This window comes from Mya arenaria, chromosome 5 (assembly GCF_026914265.1).
Source record: "Mya arenaria isolate MELC-2E11 chromosome 5, ASM2691426v1".
NCBI lineage: Eukaryota > Metazoa > Mollusca > Bivalvia > Myida > Myidae > Mya > Mya arenaria.
Window position 1 is genome coordinate 32,945,729 of NC_069126.1, and position 23,376 is coordinate 32,969,104.

General features: G+C 32.8%; 1 protein-coding gene across 7 annotated transcripts in view; it reads right to left on the reverse strand.

Annotated features, from left to right (window-relative positions):
* LOC128233703 (unconventional myosin-Ia-like) overlaps positions 1 to 23,376 on the reverse strand; it is a 52,729-nt gene that overhangs the window by 24,011 nt on the left and 5,342 nt on the right. For all 7 annotated transcript variants that reach the window (XM_052947513.1, XM_052947510.1, XM_052947514.1 and 4 more), the window contains exons 3-16: positions 22,830 to 22,975; positions 22,375 to 22,490; positions 16,149 to 16,243; positions 14,843 to 14,947; positions 12,945 to 12,991; positions 11,558 to 11,621; positions 10,324 to 10,337; positions 10,046 to 10,130; positions 7,041 to 7,147; positions 5,942 to 6,089; positions 4,942 to 5,060; positions 4,430 to 4,588; positions 3,945 to 4,049; positions 1,112 to 1,174 (exon numbers count right to left, since the gene is read on the reverse strand). In XM_052947513.1, the coding sequence (XP_052803473.1) occupies positions 1,112 to 1,174; positions 3,945 to 4,049; positions 4,430 to 4,588; positions 4,942 to 5,060; positions 5,942 to 6,089; positions 7,041 to 7,147; positions 10,046 to 10,130; positions 10,324 to 10,337; positions 11,558 to 11,621; positions 12,945 to 12,991; positions 14,843 to 14,947; positions 16,149 to 16,243; positions 22,375 to 22,490; positions 22,830 to 22,964 (1,362 nt within the window). In that variant the 5' untranslated portion in view covers positions 22,965 to 22,975. The remainder of the gene's footprint in view (positions 1 to 1,111; positions 1,175 to 3,944; positions 4,050 to 4,429; positions 4,589 to 4,941; positions 5,061 to 5,941; positions 6,090 to 7,040; positions 7,148 to 10,045; positions 10,131 to 10,323; positions 10,338 to 11,557; positions 11,622 to 12,944; positions 12,992 to 14,842; positions 14,948 to 16,148; positions 16,244 to 22,374; positions 22,491 to 22,829; positions 22,976 to 23,376) is intronic.

Below are 23,376 nucleotides of genomic sequence, written 5' to 3' on the forward strand. Positions count from 1 at the left end.
TTTTTGAGTTAAGGCCAAGGTTAAAGTTGTTGCACTTAACGAAGACTAGAACAACTTCTCAAGTTCCATTTAAATATCTTGGATGGTTTTTGAGTTAAGGCCAAGGTTTGGTTGTTGCACTTAACGAAGACTAGAACAACGTCTCAAGTTCCATTTAAACTATCTTGGATGGTTTTTGAGATTAATGGCCAAGGTTTGGTTGTTGCACTTAACGAAGACTAGAACAACGTCTCAAGTTCCATTTAAACATCTTGGATGGTTTTTGAGATATGGCCAAGGTTAAAGTTGTTGCACTTAACAAAGACTAGAACAACGTCTCAAGTTCCATTTAAATATCTTGGATGGTTTTTGAGATATGGCCAAGGTTAAAGTTGTTGCACTTAACAAAGACTAGAACAACGTCTCAAGTTCCATTTAAATATCTTGGATGGTTTTGGAGTTAAGGCCAAGGTTTGGTTGTTGCACTTAACAAAGACTAGAACAACGTCTCAAGTTCCATTTAAATATCTTGGATGGTTTTTGAGTTAAGGCCAAGGTTAAAGTTGTTGCACTTAACGAAGGCTAGAACAACGTCTCAAGCTCCATTTAAATATCTTGGATGGTTTTTGAGTTAAGGCGAAGGTTAAAGTTGTTGCACTTAACGAAGGCTAGAACAACGTCTCTGACGAGGATGACGTCTCCAAGGCAATGAAAATATTGTGACTTTTTTTTTTGCAGTTTTATCAGTTAAGTTTTGCAAGAAAAGCAACTAGCAAAGAGTACTCTGTCAAAGTTGCCAGAAAATATAAATATTATTTAATATAGCATTGAATTGGCAAATATTGTTAAAGTAGTGAATAATAAATAATCCTTAATTAATTTACATGATGCTGAACCACCTTGAACTAAATATTCATAACTGGTAAACAAGTGGAGAGATAAATAAGATACATGATAACCCTTGGAAAACAAAGACTTAGAATTTTAATATTTAATCAAATTAGGCACTTATCAAAGATGTCGTAATCCCATTAAGTGTCATATTACTTGCTGTATAAACTTAAGACACCTCTCTCTTTTAGTATTAATGATTTATCCCCATTAAAAATGCAACCATTGAAAGCCACAATACCTTTTCAATGAGGTCACAGATGACAGCATTGTTGAAGTAATCCACATGGATCCACTCTATCCCCTTAAAAAGAAGAAAAACAACACAATAGAAATTTCTTTGGAGGAAAGTATAGCCTTTAATGCTCACTTAGTGAGATATATTGGAATTTTATACTGAAACATTTTTTTTTTTTAATATGCATTTAAATGAGTTGTTAGTTGTAGTTTATCAGTCATGTGCTCCTATTGCCTAAATATATGAAACTGTATCATAATTTCAGAAATTATGTCTTTGAACTTGTGTCCTTGCCCTGTGCACACTGTCTTATAAGAAAGTGAGAGCAGGTCGAAATTTCAAAATCACGACAATATTTTCACTGATTGAAACACTGAAATATTAATTCAATATCATTATCAAAATGGTATGGTATCATGTAATCAGTTAAAATGCTGAACAATAATTGGACATCCCACAAAGAAACAGGAATGCCGAACCTTCACAAACTGTTACTTCAGGCATTGTAACTTTGGCATTCTGTTATTAAAACATGTGTGATCAAATAAGGCCACTCCTTTTTTATTTTTTGGTTTACAAGAATTTTTGGGAAAAATGTCCACCGGGCGGTCTAAAAAAAAAAAAAAAAAAAAAAAAAAAGGAAAAAAGTCACAAAACATACTCTTAAAGGGTAAAAATCAGAGAACAACATAAAAACATTGAAAATTTATATCATTTACATGACATTTTAAATTTTTAAACTGCTATTAATGCATGTTTTAATACACTCAAAGTTTCAAATTTCTAATTAAACATACAGTTTAAATCTTACATACTGTGCATATAAAACATCAATGAAATTGACTATAAAACATGTTTACATGTATAAACTACACTTTTTATCAAAGATACATTGAATATCACTCAGCTAGACATTTGTTAAGCTTCAATGGTATGCTAAAGCAAAAGTGAATGCAGAACACTAAACTGAACAATATTAAATTGAAAAAAAGAGAAGGCAATTTTACGCATTAAAATACAAAAAATTGCACTGTATTAAAACAATACATAATATTTTCTAAACATTGTTTCAGTTATTTCAATATTGGAAAATGCCAATAAAGTGAAATAATTACCAATTTTGTAAATAAGGAAGTAACATTTTATGAAGACATTTGAGCTTTAACATTGTGAAAGCAATTCCTGAAAAACTAAAAACCAAACTAGACCTAGATTTGAGTTTTAATAACCTTTACCATGGTGGGTCCTAGTTGTGTGTAAACCGATCCATGCTAAGTTCGGATATTTTCGGACCGGGATATTTACCATGGGATGTTCACCAAATCCATTTCAAATTCAAATCTTGCATCAAATTACCACATCAGTACATAAAAATCACATAACAAAATAATAAATCTAGCATGTGACTTAACTTTATGTACCAATGATAGTAACAGAGAAATCCATAATTATGTATCGGATATTTTCATCTTCTCCCAACTCCGCCATTTTGTGTATACACGAGTTCACAGGGCATCTATACTTCATGCTTGTTTATTTTTCATTTTAAAGAGTATTCCTTGGTTACAACAAGAAATCTCATTTATAGTGAAATATCAAGTTCATTACAAATTGAAATGGACTTATTCAAAATAGTTCTCCGTGTAGTTTTATCTAAATGTTTTGCACACAACTCATGGCATTAGTATTAAAATGTCATCGAGACATGCGTTCAACTCTTTCATTGTTTTTACTCTACTATTAACCCAAACATGAATAAACATGTAATCTAGAATAAACACAAGCTTTACATGACTCAATAACAAGTATTTCCAAACCATTTTGTGATTTCAAATCCATAAACACCATCGACCGAACTTGTGAAATTAGGTCACCGGTATCAACTTATTTTACTTTCGATTTCACCACTCACACTTAGTGCACTGTTATTTGATATTTAACCATAAAATGTTATAAAATGTTTTTCTCACACATAATTTACAGATATTTGTGTCTACTAATTCGATGGCAGCCGCTGACAATTTTATTTTTTATCTATTAACAACAATATTTTCATGACCTAAATTGGCGGGGAATAACAACAATCACGTGACAGTTATTGTTTGTGTCGGCTGTTAAATTTGCCAATGTTTATTGCTATTGTTATTTTAACAACTCCTGCATATTTTAATTAATTATTTCATACAAAGAATGACTGCTATCGTCAATTCCGCCATTGCCATCGGCGCTGCCATAACAGTTGACTGGCTCACATGCTATCACTATAAATTGGCAAATACGGCCACGGAACAACAAACCAGTCCAGATCTACTGCATTCGTACTCTTATCTGTGCGTTTTTCTTTCCTTTCGCACCAAAATCAATACGGTCGGGAAAATAATTTTGAAAAAATAGTGAAATTCATTTTTTATTTTTTTTGTACTTTTCGGAAAATTAGACCCGCCAGTTTTGTAAACCAATTTATATAAAAGTAGTGGCCTAACCAAGAAAATGCAAAAAAAGGTTTCCTGCCTTTTTATTTTTTGCCCGTTGATGTGAGGCCATTGAAGCATACTCTTTATAACAAATGCACTTAATAGCAGTTTTTTAGCAATGAAAATGATAAAGAAAGCATCATAAACATTTGTAGGACCATAGATCTAATTGAACTCCCTATAGATGATCTTTTAATTGATATTAATCAAAAGCTCAAGAAAATAATATAATATATTTTTTTGCTTAACTTAGATATAAAGTCTTCTTTTTTTCATTTTTAAGACTGAAAAACCTAGCTGCACTATGACACTAAACAAAGAATCAATTTGTCATGGCCTAAACAGAAGTTTGCATTTATTACCTCTCTTATATACTCTTCCTGTTCCTCCTTCAGTGTGAGCTCTATGAAGATCTGCTGTAGCTTCTCATTACAGTAGTTGATGATGAACTGCTCAAATGCATTCGTCTGAAACAAGCAAGAGTGCAAATATTGCAAATGAACGAGTGCCAACCACCATAAGGTTCAGGAGATGGGATAACCTGCAAGTAAGTTGACTTTTCTTCTTTGATTGATAAATGTCAACACCCATGGTTAACACCTTATGATTGATACTTGATTAATAAAGTTTCATTTAAATGAATGATTTCTAAATGACAATAGAGTTGAAATCATTTCCAAGCATTGTTAGGGTGTGATTCTATCAGCCAGGTAATTCAAAGTTTTACAATGAAAAGCACCCAATCTGTGCTATTTGAGGAGACTAGGATTGGGCAATTTGATTGTGAAAAAAATGAAAAAAGGAAAACAATATAATTATATATGGCCTTGAACTTTGTTGACCTGACCTGAAATACTTCAAATCCATAGATGTCAAGTACGCCCATGACCTTGGCCTTCACAGCGAGGTCACCCTTGACCTTGATACTGTCGTTTATCCTCTGTACGAGCCATGTAAACAGGCGACTGTAGATGGCTTTGCAGAGTGCATCCCGTGCGTAATTAGCCTAAAGAAAATTATGTGTAAAAATTATATTTTCCATAGTCGTCATCTTCACCAAAATATTCATGAAAGCAAAACGTTAGAGACATATATATTCCTAAAATCATAACCTGATATTTCAAAATTAAAACAAAAGAACAGTTTTTCCCGGTTAAGCCAGTTGATTTAAGAAGCTACAATTACTACCATCTTATACCAAGCACAAGACAGGGAGCCTCTGTTACCATTTTAAACATCTTTGGTATGATGGGGTCAAACTAGGAACAGCAGTGGACACACTGATACCGTGTTAACTGAATAATCATAGCACTTGGATATTAGATGATAAAAGCACATTTAAACCAGTGACAAACATACCCCTGACACACTGAAGTCAGTTTTGACCTTTTCCCGTTTGACCTCAACAGTTCGCTGGGTCAAGGCCGACGTCAGGTTTGTCTCAATGCAACGAACAAGTTCTGACACCTCTTTTACCACTGTAAAATAGCACAGAAAGGGATCAATAAATTTTTAATCAAATTTGTTATATCAAAAGATAAATCAGGTTTATACTGAGTTGTATTGATCAGGGTTTTCTATCATTGCCATGGGAACCAAAAAAACAGTGTTCATCTAGCCTTGCTAAAGAATTAAAGAGTATGAACAAAGAGAATGCATATTAATTATCGACAGACTTCATGCAACTTCACATAATTGACGGACATCTACTGTTCAAAGTCCTGATTATATGGTTTAACCAACGGCTTCAAATCATGTTTCTATACGCTAAACTACGAACACTGTAGGAATCGATTTTTGGAGAAGGAAAAAAAATGTGTTACCGTTTGAATGAATTTCAGAAAAGAAAAGGTAGTTACATCACCTTTCTTTCAGTACATTATGCTTAGGTCACACACAACTAATAGTTGATGTGTGATTAGTAAATGATGCAGCGATAAAACAGGTTACTGAGAGCTGAACCCTAATTATAATTTCTGTTGTTTCCAGAATTATAACTAGGTAAGAAAGTCCATTTGGCCTGTTATAGATATCAAGGAGCACCCTCCTAGAATTTTGCATTCAAGATAGCATAAAGCAATATGTTTGGCATATCGTTAAGGACGAAAAAAACTGCATCGCAATTTGTGACATTAACAGGTATTCAATGCCTGCGTGGAACTTCTTCCTAAGATTTACTTTATATTAGCTTTGATTAATCTTTTTGGTAACAGTCTCATAATACCAATTCATAGTTACTTCAGTAAAAAGGCATTTTTCAGTTTTCATCTTATATAATTGTGCTTTTTGGAGTGGAATTTGTCATGGCTTTAGAAATCAAATTATTAATGCTTTGTGAAAAAGTTGATCATTTCTGTACCTGCAGTATTGGCAATATCACATCCATCTGTCCCGTCCTGGTTGCTCCTGGGTGTAAAACTCACGTTTCCCAGCTTCAGAACGCTCGCTACCAGTTGTAGAACATCGGTGATCTCAGAAGGGAGAAATCCTATCACCTCCATCCCAGTCTGTAAAAACAAGGGGAGATATGAAGAGCGCCATAAAGCAAATTCCAAGAGGAATAACTCTACAATTAACAAAAATTAATGTGCCTTGCTGTACATGTGGATTTTGCCTCTGGCAACATGTGTATCAAGTTTCATTTCAATATCTTGAAAGGTTTGTTTGCCAAGGTAAAGTATCTGGACTGTTACAATGGTGTCGACACGAAGGCTATCACAAAACCCCGACTTTTTTTACTCGAAACACAGACAAGCTAATAACTGGTAATTAAAGGTTGCAATCATTTCATTATGATAAAACTGTCTTTCATTACATTTTCAGAAAAGGTACTATAAAAAAATTCTGAAAATGATTCAATTTGTTTAATTTTTTTGAAAAATAATTAGATTTAAACCAATCAAAGATTTTTTTACTAATCCGAAAAAAATAATATGTTTGTGTGGAGTTTCTACAAGGGGCAAAACTAGCTTCAAACAAAGACCATTGGTTATTGTTAAGATTGGCCTTTATGATTATTTATTGTTATCATAATATTAAAGATGCACTCTTACTCCCAAATAAGATTGACCACAATTAATACAAATGTGTTAACCTACCAAAAAGGATAAATAAATTTCGAAAACAAAGGTTCTTATGAAGGATTCCGATTTAAATTTGAAAGAAAGTGCAGAAAACACGGTATTTCTACCTTATTAAACTTTAGTAGATGCCATTAAATCTTTTAGCACTCACCAATCATTTAATATTTTTGCATTTCCAGCTATTAAACACAGGGTTACAATCTTGTTATCAGTAATAAATGTGTTCCATAAATGCAATATTTAGTAACTAGTTAAAGGTTTATCACTCAAGATTTATGTTTGTCATAAATGTGTATGTATTGATTTTGAATGAGAGTATTTAAATTTATTCTTTAAGCTAATGAGAGAAGGAATATATCTGTGAACTTTCTGCACCTTCACACTGTTGAAATTCTCTGCATCATCGAGCGTAGGCACCTTGATACAGCCACTCTTGTTGAGGAAGCCATAGTCTTCCACCTTTCCTGTGAGCTTTAGCGAGTCTGCAAGTGTTCAGAACAAAATGTATTATCACATCAGCAAAATAAAGGAATGTTCTTAAAAGCTTTATAATGAATGTTGTCAAACTATGTTTCTCACAGATTGAACGTATTGACAACTTTTTTATTGTATGTCTTGAAACGACCCAATTAATGAGAAAATGCATGGAAACCAGTGATAAAAGACTGCTGACAAAAGATCAGATCGCAGATTTTCATATTTCATTTTTCTTAAACTGATAGTGACACTTTTAGCCATAAAACATTAATTTTCGAACGAAAATATGAAATCTGATCTTTTGTCAGAAGTCTTATATCACTGATTCTCAGATATTTAGGCAAAAAATGGCTCATTCCTAGACAAAAATTGAAAAAAGTTGTCAAAAGGGTCCATCTGTGAGAGTGCAGCTTTAATAAGAAAACAAAAATGATCCCCGTAGTCTTGTAAAATCTACTGTAGCATAATCACTAAAGACGATTTATACCCCTACGTACAAACATGGTCATAAAGGTATGTTTGAACATGTAGAATTTTCAGTTTCATTATCTTGACACAAATATCGTTCCATATCATGACGCGATGATACAAAGTAGTGGTTTGCCATGAACTGGTGAATTAATGAGAACAAAACGTTCTTTTGAAAATAAAAACTAACACAAGCTCTTAAGAAAATCATGGTGATCAACACTTATGTCTAGTAAATTGGTTTCCTCTGAGTACTTCAGTTTCCCCCACAACATAAGACCACATTTTCCTGTAAAATCATGCCAACAAGAGTGCTTAATATGATGCTGAAAAATTTATTTCACAATTGTTGTAAAATAAATGAGTTTAAACTAAACTTAAAGTTCTATCATGACTTTAATCTTTAAGCATTTTAATAAAATCGCACATTTTGAAATTCCTGATGTTATTCTCATGGACAATGGGAAGCAAAAACAACAGATCATTATACTAAAGGTGTTACTTACGATTCAAATCATTTAATTAACTACGGTACCATGCATTGTTAATGAGAAATTGCAGTGATTTTGTGAAAGTGTACAGTGTTAAATAGTTGCATGACATTGGGCCTATTTTTCAGAATGTCGTTAATGTAAAGTTAACATTAATGTTAACATTGTTAACATCATTGTTGTTAACCTTCAAATATAAATTGCTCTGGAAGTAACATGGATACACTTGTGATCTGCAGTGATTTAACAAGATTTGAGATAACTGTTGCAGATGATTACATATTTGAATACGTCATACAATAGTTCATCTTTTAAAGTTAACTTTATCAAAATTCTGAAGAATCAGCCCAATATTATTGTTATAAGTTAATAGTGCTTGACAAGAAACATTGATTATATTCTGTTTACACTTAATATCAGATAGTGATTTGATAATTATTTGCATTATCATTTTTGCATGGCAATGAAGGGGTGGCAGGCATACGAGGGCCAGAATTATTTTAACTCTATACATAACAGTCTGATTAAATTATAGTATCATAGTTGTCTTCCCCTGTGATAATCATTAAGTTTTCCTAAATTTTGAAGTAAAGTCCCAAATTTCAGCTTTCTTTCATGCCTTTCATTCCCCCTCCCCCTCTGGAGCACATATTTCTAACAGTACCCAGCTTGGTTGGAATATACTCCTAGGTATGATATTTCTCCTAGGGTTCTTGACAAAATGGCCCCAAGATTCTTGTAACTTTGTTTTGGTTAAACATAGCTGACCTTATTATGCTAATGGAAAACAGCTTTTCTGGACACAAATATCTATACACAACCAGACTTGATTAATGAAGCGAACAAAGTTTGTAATTCTCCTAATATCTACAGCCAAAGCATACAACCTTGACTTATCAATTGTGCATCTACAAGGTCAGGGTTAGTCACAGGTAATAGAGCTAATATGGTGAAGGATAAATATACATGTATATAGCATCTACAAGTGCATGCATATTACCACTTAAAAGGGCCATCTAGAGTTTCTGCTACTAATGAAAATGAATAACTACATTTATCTTTCAAAGTCATAATAGCCGCTAAGTCTTGGGTAATTGAGATCAATCCAAAGCAATGGTGAATTTATGTTATTATTCTAGAATTACTATGAGCAAAAGCTTTTAAGCTCTCGGATGAACTAGAAAGAAAAAGTGAGGTATGGCAAAGCAAAGAGATGCCACAACTGCAGTTTAGCAATTGATTTTTACTACTGCAGTCTGTTAGGTAAAATCAATGGTGCTTAACTAGAGCATAATAATAGTCATGACACTTGTATCATCAACGCTTGTCATTTTTCTATGATGATCAACAGTTATTAAAGCCCGAGTGATGACCCCTGCTATATATGAGTGTATCGATCAAGGGGCATAACTGAATAGGTATTATAGCCAGAGTTGAGGGCCCTGCTTGGATGAGCATATTTATCAAGGGGCATAAGTGAATAGGTATTAGAGTCAGAGTTAAGAGCCTTGCTGCACATGAAGATATTGATAAAGGGACATAACTCAACAGGTATTGCAGCCAACGTAATTGGCCCTGCTCTATGTCTATATTGGTATAGGGGCAAACTCAATAAGTTTTAGACGATGATTCCAAGGCTAAGACAATATCTCACTTCTAGAATTGTTAACAAAGCTAGCATATTTTAATATCAACACTTATGTAATAAAACTTGCAATGCATTTTTTTAACAAACCAATGAAATATTTACATAAATGAAACTTTAAAGAGTGCTTAACAAAACTTTCAGCATTTTCATCCTCTTTCTTCATACAATTTAATATAACTAGCAATAAAAGTAAAAACACAGCAATAATGTTTCTTCAGAAATGTCTAAAAACCAATCACAGCACACAAGGCAAAACTCAGATAGGTGGAAAATTTAGGCGTACAAACACCCCTTACCTAGTAAACTGTTGTCTGCTCCAGCTAGAAGCTGGTAGAAGATGTGAAAATTTCTCTCCCCTTTTGCCTGGGTAGCCACTCGAGACTGATGTACAAAACATTAAATCTCAAATAATTTCAAAAATATTGTAAAGTGTAAGATTTTAGCTCATCTACATCATGGGTAAGTTTTATATATTTTGTAAATGTCTGCAAAAAACATTTTTAGATTAAAACAAGAAAATCTCCTCGGAAATCTATGTTTCTTTAAGATGTTTCAAAACTGGTAAACAAATTACCTTTTCCAGTAAATCTGAAAAAATAAAGCATATAATTTAAAAAACACACACACAAACAAGCAAACTTTTCATTGATATCCCTTGCCAGATAAAGCAAAGTAAATGGCATGGTAATCAGAGGCTGAACACGAACATTGAATATGGAAATATTCTTATTAAGTTTCATAGAGACTAGACCAGAACTTTGCAAAAAAGTAGGATTTGAGCGGATAAATTTCCTCTGTTTGTTCCCAAGATTTCTCTTAGTTTTTAACCTTATATAACCCACTTTTAAATTCTACATAGATAATAACAATGGGAACATTCTGTCCACAGTTTGAATAAAGTGTGACCCATCAATACTAATGCTTGGTTCCAGACATGATTCTATTCAAATTTTGAGTGACTAAAGTTCTGACCTCATGTGACCTAGTTTCAAACAAGTCAATGATATCAACAAGAGAGTCCAAGTTTGAACATAAGTCAAACCAATCCCTACCAAAATATGGATTCGATGATATGGTTTCAGACAAAAAAAATTATTTGACCTACTGGGCTTTTTGTATTTGTCCCAGTGTTCAACAAGTTTATAATTCTGATAAAATGTTATTAACATTGGACTACAATAAGAAAGATGTTTTCAAAGGTTCCCGTATGTTTATTATATGTACTGAAGAAAGCGTTATGCCGAAAAATTTACAATAAATGAACTTTATGTGTTTGTGTGATTAAATTATCATTATGAGTATTTGACCAAATAATTTGTCTTTTGTACAGATTTGACCTAGTGACCTAGTTTTACAAGGAGTCAAAATTACATCAAGGGGAACATTCTGACTAAGTAAGAACATAATCTGACTAATCCCTACCAAGATAGGGTAAAAACTGTGTGTCTGATAGACAGAATGACGTACAGACGGCCAAAGCCAAAACAATATTTCCCTTCCAAAACGTTCAGTTTGGCAGGTGATAAAAAGTTCAAAAAGTGTGTCACTATCATAACACATCAGACAAACGAATTACTTGCAAGCATAATTTAAAGCTACCCTTTAATTGGTCAGTTATTTGAATTCAATGCAAAATGTACATGTATGGATACATTGCAGGTTAAGGTGGCTTACTGATTCTTTGATATAAGTAGTTGATTGAAAGATTATTGATTTTGAACTTGATTTGAAATTCCCTTGATGGATTGGGGAGGAGTTAAAACATGAAAAGTTCATTTGCATACAGCGATATCTTCAGCATAACTTACAGTTGGTTATGACACCTCCAATTGGATCTCCCTTGAAGTCAAACTCTATGTCCATGTATTTGCCCTGCAAAAGATTCAAGATGCAGTAAGATACTGCAGTTAAAAGACTAGAGCTATCACAGGAGTGATAGATACCCCCAGATGATACCTTGATATAGGATTCATGATATGTTGTGTTTTTTAATAATTAACATGAAATTTGTTCATAAATATCAATACGTACAAGTAAAAGTCAATTAAAACTCTCAGGTAAACAACTTAGTTTCAGTTTATACTAATTCTAGCTCGATTGTGACAAAGACTAATAACTTATAGAATCACTCTCAAGTCAATTTCCTGGGCAGAAACCAGTACTGTGTCCTTTTTGAGAGGCCATGAGAAAATACAACTGGTGGGGATCTAACCCACAACCTCTTGGGTGTGAGGCATACACCTATACCACAAGACCAAACTCAATCTGTAAGATGTACAACTTTCCATGCTGACCAACATTCAAGTTTCATCAGCATAAGGTGCTTTACTTTAAAAACTACATACTACCGAACACATTATTTTTCAGATGGACAAAATGACAGATGAGAAACGACACACAGCACAGGCTAGTCCTATCTAGCAGCCTAGATGTTTATCTCGGCCTATAATGACTGTCCTAAATGTCAACTAATGGACTGTTATCCTCAAAGGACACTTTTATCAAAGAAACATCTTGTCATTTTTATTGCTGACTATAAAACAATAATGACATGGATCTATTTAAAGATAATATATTTATGGTTCTTCAAAACCAAGAATGTAAAAAACTGTTAAGTATGTAAAAAACGGTTTATATTCTTTTCTGCTAAACTGGTTATCCTTATCTCGTCATTTTAATAAAAATATCAATAAATAAAGTAGGCCATGCTTAATTGATTATACGTCTAGTGTTATCAGGATTGCAGAATGAAAAAAACACACACATTAACCTAAAATTAAAACTGCAATACTGTGAGTCAAGAGATAAAGCATAAACAGTCGAAACCCATTGTCTCAATATACCAGGAACCGGCCAATGTAACGTGAGTCTTGCAAATATTGAGCCAAGCGGGATAGCTTACACAGAGTAAAACAAATCGGTCCTTTACATCCAGTTCGAGCCAACAAGGAAATCGAGCCAAGCAATATCGAGCCAAAGGGTTTCGTCTGTATAGCAAGAAGTTCATTTTTTTAGTACTGAATAATTATGATGCTTTATAATTTTCATTGGTGAGGTCAAATACCAAGGGCATATGTTGAAGGGATCAGGACTGATATTTTCCTGAAGGGTAGGTAGGTTTTAAAATTGAAACCTGACACTAAACATTAAATCAATTTTGTTAAGGCATTATTTCACACAATTCTGTTTACTTACAAATCTAGAGGAATTGTCATTTCGCAATGTCTTGGCATTTCCGAAAGCTGAAATGTACATAAAAGACATTTAAAGAATCCATCTCTTCCTGAAAACTTCAACAAAGGTCATGCAAAAGGTCAACCATCATTAGATACATTTCAGCTATGAAGGGACTACTCTCTCATAGATCGGCAAACTGCAACTTTCCAAACAAATCCTTTCCTGGCCAAAAATACACTTGCAAAACATGATCAGTGATAAAGCTAAGTAACTGAAACTTTATCAATGCATTTAAAGGGACTAGACACCAGATGATACAACTTTAAGAAAAAAGGAAAATTGACAAAAACTTACATAACATTGATATCATTGCATTGAATCTAATAATTACTGATGTATCACATCGCTTACGCTACATGTATCTTTAATTTTTTTTGCATATTTTCTAATTCAAAAATTTACTGAGTTTGTCTAACACATAAACCCCATTTAATCTAAAAAATAGTGTCGGTATATGTATCTGTACAAATCACATGACTTTCACATGCTAAATATAACTATAAACTTGGAAACCATTATGCACTATTTTTAAATGGGTTAACTCTGACAGCTGAGACAGCAACAAAATAGTATTTTAATCAAGTAAAAAGCTGTATTATCAGCCTCATACTAGCTTGTATTAACAATTCTGGCCTTGTTTTCAGACAATACTGTATTTGCCAATTTTGGAACAATCTGGTGTCTACCGTAGTCCCTTGAAAGCTTTCCTTATGCAGAAAATGTCTGTAAATGCTTGAATCTTGTATTTGAACTCAATGACTTTAAACTGCATTAGAATAAGGTTTGGGATACAAATACAAGGCATCCTATATGCAGCTGATATTTACTACCAATACTGTCTGTACTATCACAGCCCATATGCAGCTGGCATTACTACAAGTACTGCCTTTACTATCATATAAGAAAACAAGGAAGCTTTGCTCCAACTCAGCTTAATTTTGGCCCAAATCCAGCATCTTGGCAGGCAGAAACCAGATAAATATATCTAATGTCAATTTAATAGATTTTACATTTCATTGAAAGAGACCCTTCAACTGTTTTTACATTTCAATGATTCATAAAATAGCTTTTTTTATCTATATAGGAAACACCCATTCAAATAAGTTATACGGTAATAATTTAAACTGTAGTGCCAATGATGGGAATGCATCCGGCCCCAATATCACAAAAATACTCAAGTCAAATCTCAATCTTGATCTCAACTCGTTTTACCAAGAATAGTATGATTCAAAATCCTGTATGTTTTTACTCTTTTTAAAAAAAACAACATTTCTCTCATAGATTGTGTTGATAAAAAGCTTTGTCAATATTTAAGAAAAAACTAATTCTGGAGCAGAAAAATGTACTTTAATGATTGTTAATAAACAATGAGTCACACTTTCTGCTTTAGACTAGTTTTCTTTGGGAAATGGCCAAAGTCTATAACCAATATTCTATGAGAAAATGCACTTTAAAAAGAGTAAAAACAATTTGAATAACTTCTGATATTTATGTGGTAAAATGAGTTGAGATTGAGATTTGACTAAGTAATAGTATTTGTGTGATATAGGGGTCTGGTCTTGATAATCAAAGCCATTGCTCATCCGTTTGTTATTTCAGTCTGACAAAGAGTGACAAGGAGCTGACAAAGAGTGACAAGGAGCATACAACTAATAAGCCAGAGTGACTGACCTTGCTATACATGCAAATGCAAATCTTGAATGTTTTTTCAGTAATGGCAAAGGTTATAGTTTTTGCATGACGACCACACTGGCTATCATTATAGCCAGCTAGACTCTTTGAAAAACAGAAAAGGGTAAAAGAAAGTACACCATGTACAATTTCTCATGAACACTAGTCTTGTTACCCACACGTACCCTCAAGAACGGGGTTAGATTGTAACAGCTGCTCCTTGACGCGGTCTATTTCCCGTCCCTTCCCAGAGACCTGGGCCACATACTGCATTATCACCTTGCTGGCCTCTGAAGAACAAGAAACACATAAGCATTTATAAAAGTGACTTGTTTATAAAAGCTAAACTGTGTTTTTTCCCCAAGTTTATCAACTGGCAAAACAAAATAAGGGAAGTATACCTCTACAGTATTTTTATTCTGACCATTTTTGGACTGAAGATTGGTCCAACCCACAATGATAAAGAGAAAAAACCCAAAAGTGAAAATAAAATCACAACTTCTGTTTTAAAAAGAGTAAAATAAAAATAAAATTCATCGAAAAGTTGGACACACAAGCGATTTTAAATGAAAAAATTGGAAGGTATTGTCTTAAAGAAACAAATCATTTTCTTTTTTTTTTAAAGCATTCTTGGTCATTTCTAGGCAAAATTGGAAACCTAATTGTAGTCAAAATGGCCCATTTTTCCAAAAGAAAGGCCTAAGCCCAATTCCCGAAACCCTGCCTCTTTTAAGTCTCCTGGCTTTATTATGGTAAGTCAGACAGAAGTTTATACCCGGAGTTCGATGATATTTTAACTATTCTTGGCACTTGAATTATCACACCCAGCTTGATATATTTATGTATTTTTTGTTTGTATAGCTCTTATCTTATGATTTTTTTCCATATATTTACAGAGATTACAACACACTTGGAAATAATTTATAATCTGTGATGGAATGTGATAAAAAATGTGCATCGTAATTGTCAATAGTGTTGATGCAAAATGATTGTTATCTTTCTGTTCAATCATCAATATTTACATTCGCCTTCCGTCCTTTCAACAGAAGAAACATGACGTTTATATTGTGTAACATGCAAGGAGTTATGAAGTCATTGCTTGTATAAATACTACTCTCTGATTGGATTAGCGCAACGTCATCTAACCAATGATATATGACGTTACAATAATCAGCTATTCCTTTTATACTAACGTATGTTGTCAGTTACATTTCTTTCAGAACAAATACTAAATTGCAGTAAAACACGCCACCAAATCACCAAAAAGTGCTAGCACGCTTCATAAAATTTGCTTGCGTGCCCTTCTGCGTCCATACAGCCTAAAGGCATGAAAAAACAGCGATCAATCCTTTAAAAGAGCTTGAGAAGTTACTGGCTACAATAAAGTGTCTATAATATAGCCTAACATCATGGCTATGACAATACTCTTTTCTGATAAAAGTCATCCGAAGTGTGATGATAAGATTGTGAAAGTAATAAAAATCTCTTTGCCTGTTTTTCCAGACCCACTCTCCCCAGATATGATAATGCACTGGTCCAAGTCACGATCTCGCATTGATCTGTACGCCATATCTGATATTGCATATCTGAAACAGAAAAAATATTAACATACATTCATTCAATAAGTAGGTGTAGTAGGTGTTATTATGAGAGTAAATGACAACAGGAAAACTGCAAGCAAATGGTAACTCTCTTTCAAATCTCCTAAGGAGTGATCTCCCTTGATGAGTTAGAAGCCATAGAATACAAAAAATAGCCCGAATTCAGTGTTTTCTTTTTTTACTTTTCTTTTTAATTATTTCATTCTAGAATTATTTTGTTAAAACCTTCACAGTTAATATAGTTTCATACCGGTATGTAAAGGTTAGATTATATTTGAAATGAAAAAACATGATTGTTATTATCATAACATGACATGCATGATGGCAATGGCAACTGCAGAGCAAAGGGAAGTAACCCTTTAACTTTACTTGGTTATATCAAAGTTACTCTCAAACAGCCAATGGACATAACTCAACAATAATTCTAGCTAGAGTGATGGCCCTAACGCTACATATTATGCCTGTTGTCATTTATAACCTTTGTAAGTTAAAGAAGTTTCATTATGTATGCCAGAAACTGTTTTTGTGCTTTAAAGTGTAGACCCCCCCCCCCCCCAATAAAAAAGAAAAAGAATTATGTATCTTTGCCCCTGCCACCATTCACACTAACCACTATGACAATACCTTCTGTCTTAAAGGATAAATGATTGGTTTTTGCCAATTCTGCCCGCTTAAAATTTAGATCTTAATGCCAGAACTACACTGTTTTCCACAAACATAATGAAACAATTGTATTATCTTATACTATAAGCTGTAAGTTATACATTTTTGCATAAAATGTATACAGCTCATGCATTTGTACCCATCATGACCCTACTGCTATCTTCTGGTTGTAAAAGAATGATGGCTAAACTTCCAGGTCATACGTGATTTAAAGATGCACACTTACTCCCAAACAAGATTTACCACAATTAATAATTCTGTTTTGATTAAATTTGATTTTAAAAGATTAAAAAATGTTGAAAACAATGAAGGATACCGAGTTTAATTTGAAAAAAATAGCATAAAACAAGGTATTTCTACCTTATGAGACTATAGTAGACCACAGTAAATCTTTTAGCATTCACTTATCATTTAATATTTTTGCACTTTTTGCTATTAAATACACGGTTATAGTCTTGTCATATATCAGTAATTAATATTTTCCATAAATGCATGATGTAATGAGAACTTAAAAGGTTTATCAGTCGAAATTGATATTTGTTATACATGTGTATGTATTGGTTTTGAATAAGAGTGTCACTTTAAATGCATGCAAATGATAGAAGGCAAAAAATAGGAGAGAGCGCTGTTACAATATCACAATTATATGTTCAGAAGGCAACTGATATCAGACTTTCAATCATCAAAATTTGCAAGATAAATCATCAATGGAAGCTTTTGTACAAGATTTCGGAGACACGAAGAAAATGGCTACTGGCCAAATCTTTCATTTTAAAGGACACGTCGGCCTCATCAAATAACCAGATTGCCGTCTCGACATTTTTAAATCCCTATACATAGGAGACAGAGGCATCCCGGACCCCAGGCTGTATATCTTATTATACTCAATATACCTGTGTATATTTGAACTACAAGATAAGACAGAAACAAGGGTGTCCAACGAAGCCATTTAAATTCAAATATCTGAGATAAAACTGAATCTAAATCCACTGAATTATTTAACAAGAGCCCTCTTGAAATACAATAAAATTGGAGACTTCCTTCTAATGGCTACTGTTTGATTTGAATGTACCAATTAAACACATAAATACTAGCTGGAATCTTGAAAGATAACCTTTGAAACCAAGTACAAAAAATAAGATGCAACATATTTACGACTTGAATTTTAAAGATTTTTTAAGATTTATACCAGGACTTTGTCGTAAACCTAACAATGCTTAAGAGTTCTCGCAGTCACCTGTAAAGTTACAGGCAGAATCTGTTCCATAAAATTTAAATATTCTTATGATATTCTTATTGAAATGCAGTGTATGTAAAAAAAAAATGGTAACATCTAAAATTTTACGAATCTTAAGCCTTAAACTATATTGGAACAGGGCCCTCAGCACATGAAGACTAAATATATGGGCTGCATTTGTGTCAAGTTACAAAGTGTGTAATTCCAAATAAAAAATGTCTAATAATCAATGGTTACAGTAGTCAATTTGTCGCAAGCTTAGGATGAAGAATGATTTTAACAAATTCTCCGCTATACTTATAAACATCATTTTTCCTTCAATTCACATTAATTTAGAACTTTTGAAAATGCATTTTTAAACATCATGGGCAGTTAACTTCTTTGAAAGTTACAAATAATTTGACACAATTATCAAAATAATAAAAGAATATTTGAATATTTTTAATTGCTTTTTTGTATTGTATTTTTTTCATTGTAAATTAAATTACCGTAAACATTAGTAATACACTGTTGATTTCAGTTACTTGTTATTCATACAATCTATTGAAGGCTTTGATGATGCCGACTAAAATTAATCACTGAATTATTAATTCAATAGCGTTAATGAGATTAAAAACCACAATTTACATTACCAGCTTAAATTATTTAGTAATATTCTAACTCGGCAATCAAACAAGACACATTAATGATTTCCTACAAGTAATAATATTATGTTTTGCTTTTAAACTATTATTATAATAAGCTGTCTCAAGTTCTAGAGGTGCTTTATCTATTTTTGGAATTATATTTCATTAACAAAATTATGCTTGATTATCTAAATCATATTACATTTCTGTTTATTTAATTTTCCCGATATTTCGTCAATTAAGCTTGGACACTTTGAATGCCCATTTTCAACTTTCACAGTTTTAAGTCTAACCTACCAAAACTAATGAAGTGGAATTTTGTTTATCAAGTGTTCGGCTACTTCAATAGGAATCTTCTGTTCTGACCAATGTCTAGTTTAACATGCTTAAATATTAACAGCTCTCTCACAACACGGCCACTACAATCAGGTTGGCATATATTTTGTATGGTGTATGAGCAGTCTTTTTCATGACCTTAGGACAATTTGTAAAAAAAAAAATGCTGACTTTGGCCACTGAGTTAAAAACACTTTTTTGTCTTACCCAGCCCTAATTTCTCAAAAATATTAATTTTCTTATAACAGTTTAGCAAACTAGTTTGGTTTGGTATGACATGTAAAATCTTTGATGTGAAGAGTTTTGAGACATTTAAAGAAAACTATTGTTTTAATGATAAGGAAAACTTTTCATTTATTAGAAAATCAAGTTTAATTTAGTTATATGTCTTAATAAAACAAGAATTTTAAGCTTGTTACACTTAAGATTATTCTAGAAATTTGGGCCCAAACCTCATTTAAAGGGATTGGTAGGTATGTTTTGTTTTTTTAACCCTTTGCATGCTGGGTAAAGTGTCGTCTGCTCAAAAATGTTGTCTGGTTTATTCTAAATTTCTTTCAATTTACTTAAAACTTTGGGCATAATTATATTGACTGAGTGGCAAACAGCTTGGAACCTGACCAGGCGCCGAGGCGTCTGGTCTGGTTCCAAGCTGTTTGCAAAGCCTTTAAAATCGCCATCAGCAGCCTAAGGGTTAATTTTCATAATGGAAAAAAAAGGGATTCGGTATTTTTTTGAGTCAGTATACCTTTTTTATTAACTGTGGCCTTGTTATAATTTTTTCATAAGTAATGAGAGACTAAATTCAAAACCAATCAATTTAATGATTACCAAATTACAGTTACTCGCCCTTATTCATTTAAATTTGATAAAAAAAAATCTTAATATCAATCCTATTGACAAAAGGAGAATTCATAAAAGTAAAATTAGTCATATATCACATTAATATTACAGCAGATTTAAACATCAATACTTTACTCATCATGTTTTACTAGAAAATCAAGATTTGCAGTTTGGAGTATTCAGTCTCAAACTTAGACTCAACGTGTAGTGAACACGGGCCCTGTTGTATTCTTTTGCAAACAGGAAGTTTAAATTTGATGTATTTTAACATACTTTGGATGTTTAGATTATTGTAGTACACTCGTTTATAAAAAGGGTCATACTTGAAGATTTATATCAACTCGTCCATGAGATTGTGGTATTGGGAGTCACACGAGGGTTAAGTTTTCTTGACCTCTCAAAATATTAGCATAAAGTATCACCAGATCTCATTTCTACACAAAAAACAAACGTGAGAGTAATTTGTGAGAGTTATACGCATCAGAATAAAGCTGTCTTCACAGATGAACTTAAATAAATTAATGTAATCTAACAGGTAGCATTCTCTGTGCTGGCCTGTGTGCAACTCATCAAATTCTTGCATAAAACCTCTTAAGTGTTTTGTATTGTATTTTTACCTAACCATTAAACTTTTGGCTTAGGTCAGTTGAAGATCAGGGACTGAATGCAATAAAATATATTATCCTTATCCTTAGTCATGCTTGAGTGATTCAATTAATTTGATTGGACAAATAATTTTACAGTCAAGCCAATCAAAACCCTCAGATTTTACTCTTAATGTGAATTAAAAGTTGTTAATTGAATACAGCCCTAGTTGTGCACGTAGCCACCTGATACATTCGGAACTCCTCGGCCATTTTTTCAAAAACAACCTCGGATGTATGCCGGTACATCTGTTGAAGTAGTCCGTATTTTTTTTAATAAAAGCATTAATTAAATGTAGTGTTTAAGAGTTGTATTCATTGCTCTCAGTTTAAATTGATTGCCAGTGAAGTGTATTATTGCAAACATAATTACGATTCCCAAGAGTTAAGTCATAAATTTTAACTACTAAATAAGATTACTACGCGATCTATTTGCAGCGGACTTAAACGTACCACTTTTTAAGTATGTAAACTGTCCATATACATCCGAGGTTGTTTTTGAAAAAAATGGCCGAGGAGCTCTGAATGCCACCTGATAATGTTGGCTTGTGCTTATTTTTAACCTAGACTGCACGAAATAGTCTGAAATCTATAGATACATACATAGGGTACAGGAAAACATTTATCTTCAAAAGTTGGCGAGTTACAAATTAAGGAAGTATCGTGTAACAAATGTCCGTCAAACAAAGACATTATATACAAACAAAGGCTCGCCTTGAATGATTATCAGGATAATGAACAAAAAAGATTAGCAAAACTTATATAAATGCAGCAGCGTTTACATGATTAAATAAGTACAAATTAAACAAAACCAGTTGACTAAAGCAGAGGGTATCGGTGAACTGAAATTCCCTCAAAGATAAGTGGATATTTACATAATTTATTTCCCACTGTCTTACCTAAATACACACTAGATTTGAGTTTCATTATAACAAAACAAACACCTTTAACATGAGATATTTGTTGAGTCGTTCATGTAAACATGAGATTTCACTGATCTGCCAGGTCACCATAATTCATTCCAGGTCACCATAATTCATTGCATTTTCATTAAAACCTGTGAGAATGACACTTATTAAAACCAAGTTTGTAACCTCTTAATGTGACCTTGAACTCAAACACAGCTCATCTTATGTGAATTTCTGACATCATAATGTAAATTTGGCAAATATTTCTGTAAATGTCTTGGTGGAGGGTTTTCTTATATGTTATAGAATATTAGTTATATCATCTAAAGGTGAAAGTTGTTTAGTGGTTTTAATAAATGTTTGTAGGTCATGGATTAAAGCCCCACCAACGGCATGTTTTCTTAAATTTCAAAAAAAGAAAATCAATACAAATGTCTACCCAGGAAACAGACTCAAGTGATTCCTATCAAGTTTTGGCCAATTCTTCACAACAAATCTTAAAGGGACTTATGATTTCATGGTTTGTAATATACACTTTTTACGCCCCCCCTCCCAAAAAAAAACACTACAAAATAAAGTGTTACAACTGAGATACAGATGGCTGGAGCCCTTTAACATAAATTGATATATGCTCAAATAATTTCTTTGATTTTGAAAACGTTACTAACACAATTCAACAAAAGATTTATTGTGATTGGTTGAATGACCTTATCATGTGATGCTACCAATGTTAAATAATGATAATAGAAGTGTTTTCAGATGCATTAAAAAAACTCATTTTGGGCGCCAAAACATGAGCGAGTCCCTTTAAATAAGTTAGTATAATCTACATCTACATCTTAAGTAACATCCAACATACATGTGGGGAGGCATCTCATAGATATTCCTCATGCGATACTCCTCCATGATATCTGTGGTGTAGAGAGGCAACTTCCTGTACGGGTTCACAGACACAACCACTGTCCCGATGTAGGTCTGGAATGTAGTTTAGAGGTATTCTGTAAGATTCATTTGCTTCTTTTTTTGATCTACAATAATGCTTGAAATCATCAGTAACTAAATAAAACAATGGTTTGGTTAAATAAATTTCTATTTAAATTGTTATTCTATAAATTTTAATAAAAGGAGAATACTTTTTTATACTTTACAAAAGTCAATTCTAAAAAATCTAAAATCTGATTATCACCAATTTGAGATGCAAACAAATCATTTTGGACCATAATCAATCGTCTTTCAATCCCTAGTAACTTGGACCTGAATTCATTGACCAATCGAATAAATACCAAGCAAAATTCATAGAATAGCTAGGCGTACATATATCTGGTCATGTTTAAAGCGAGCCTTGATGTTTTCTATGAAAGCATCCTCTGTAACGGGATCGAGAAGAACGCAGTCGCTGACTCCGACATTGTTCTCAAATATCGCCAGCGCTCCCTTGTGCAGTGCCATGTTGCTGGTAGCTGTGGAATAGAATTTCATTCAATCTATTAATAGAACTGTAATATATCTTCTTATATCTTTCAGAGTATTAGATTAAAATTTTGCTGATAGGCAAGATATATTTTCAATCTTTTATTTTAATTTGTAATCAATTAATGCTTGTGTATTTCATTTCTCCAACAATTTAATCGACAAACCGATTTGGGTTGAATCATTTAGAATTTAAGCCAGCACTAATTAACCTATTATTTATGCCAATTTAATGGTACAGTATAGTAAAGCAAACACAAACAATAACTATGTAGACATGGTAACTTTTCTGGTGTTAGGTAAAATCTACTGCTTTTCAGGCGCCCACCACTCTACCAACGAAATCTTCCAATGTTGAATTGCATTTCACATCCAGTAAGGTCATTTAATT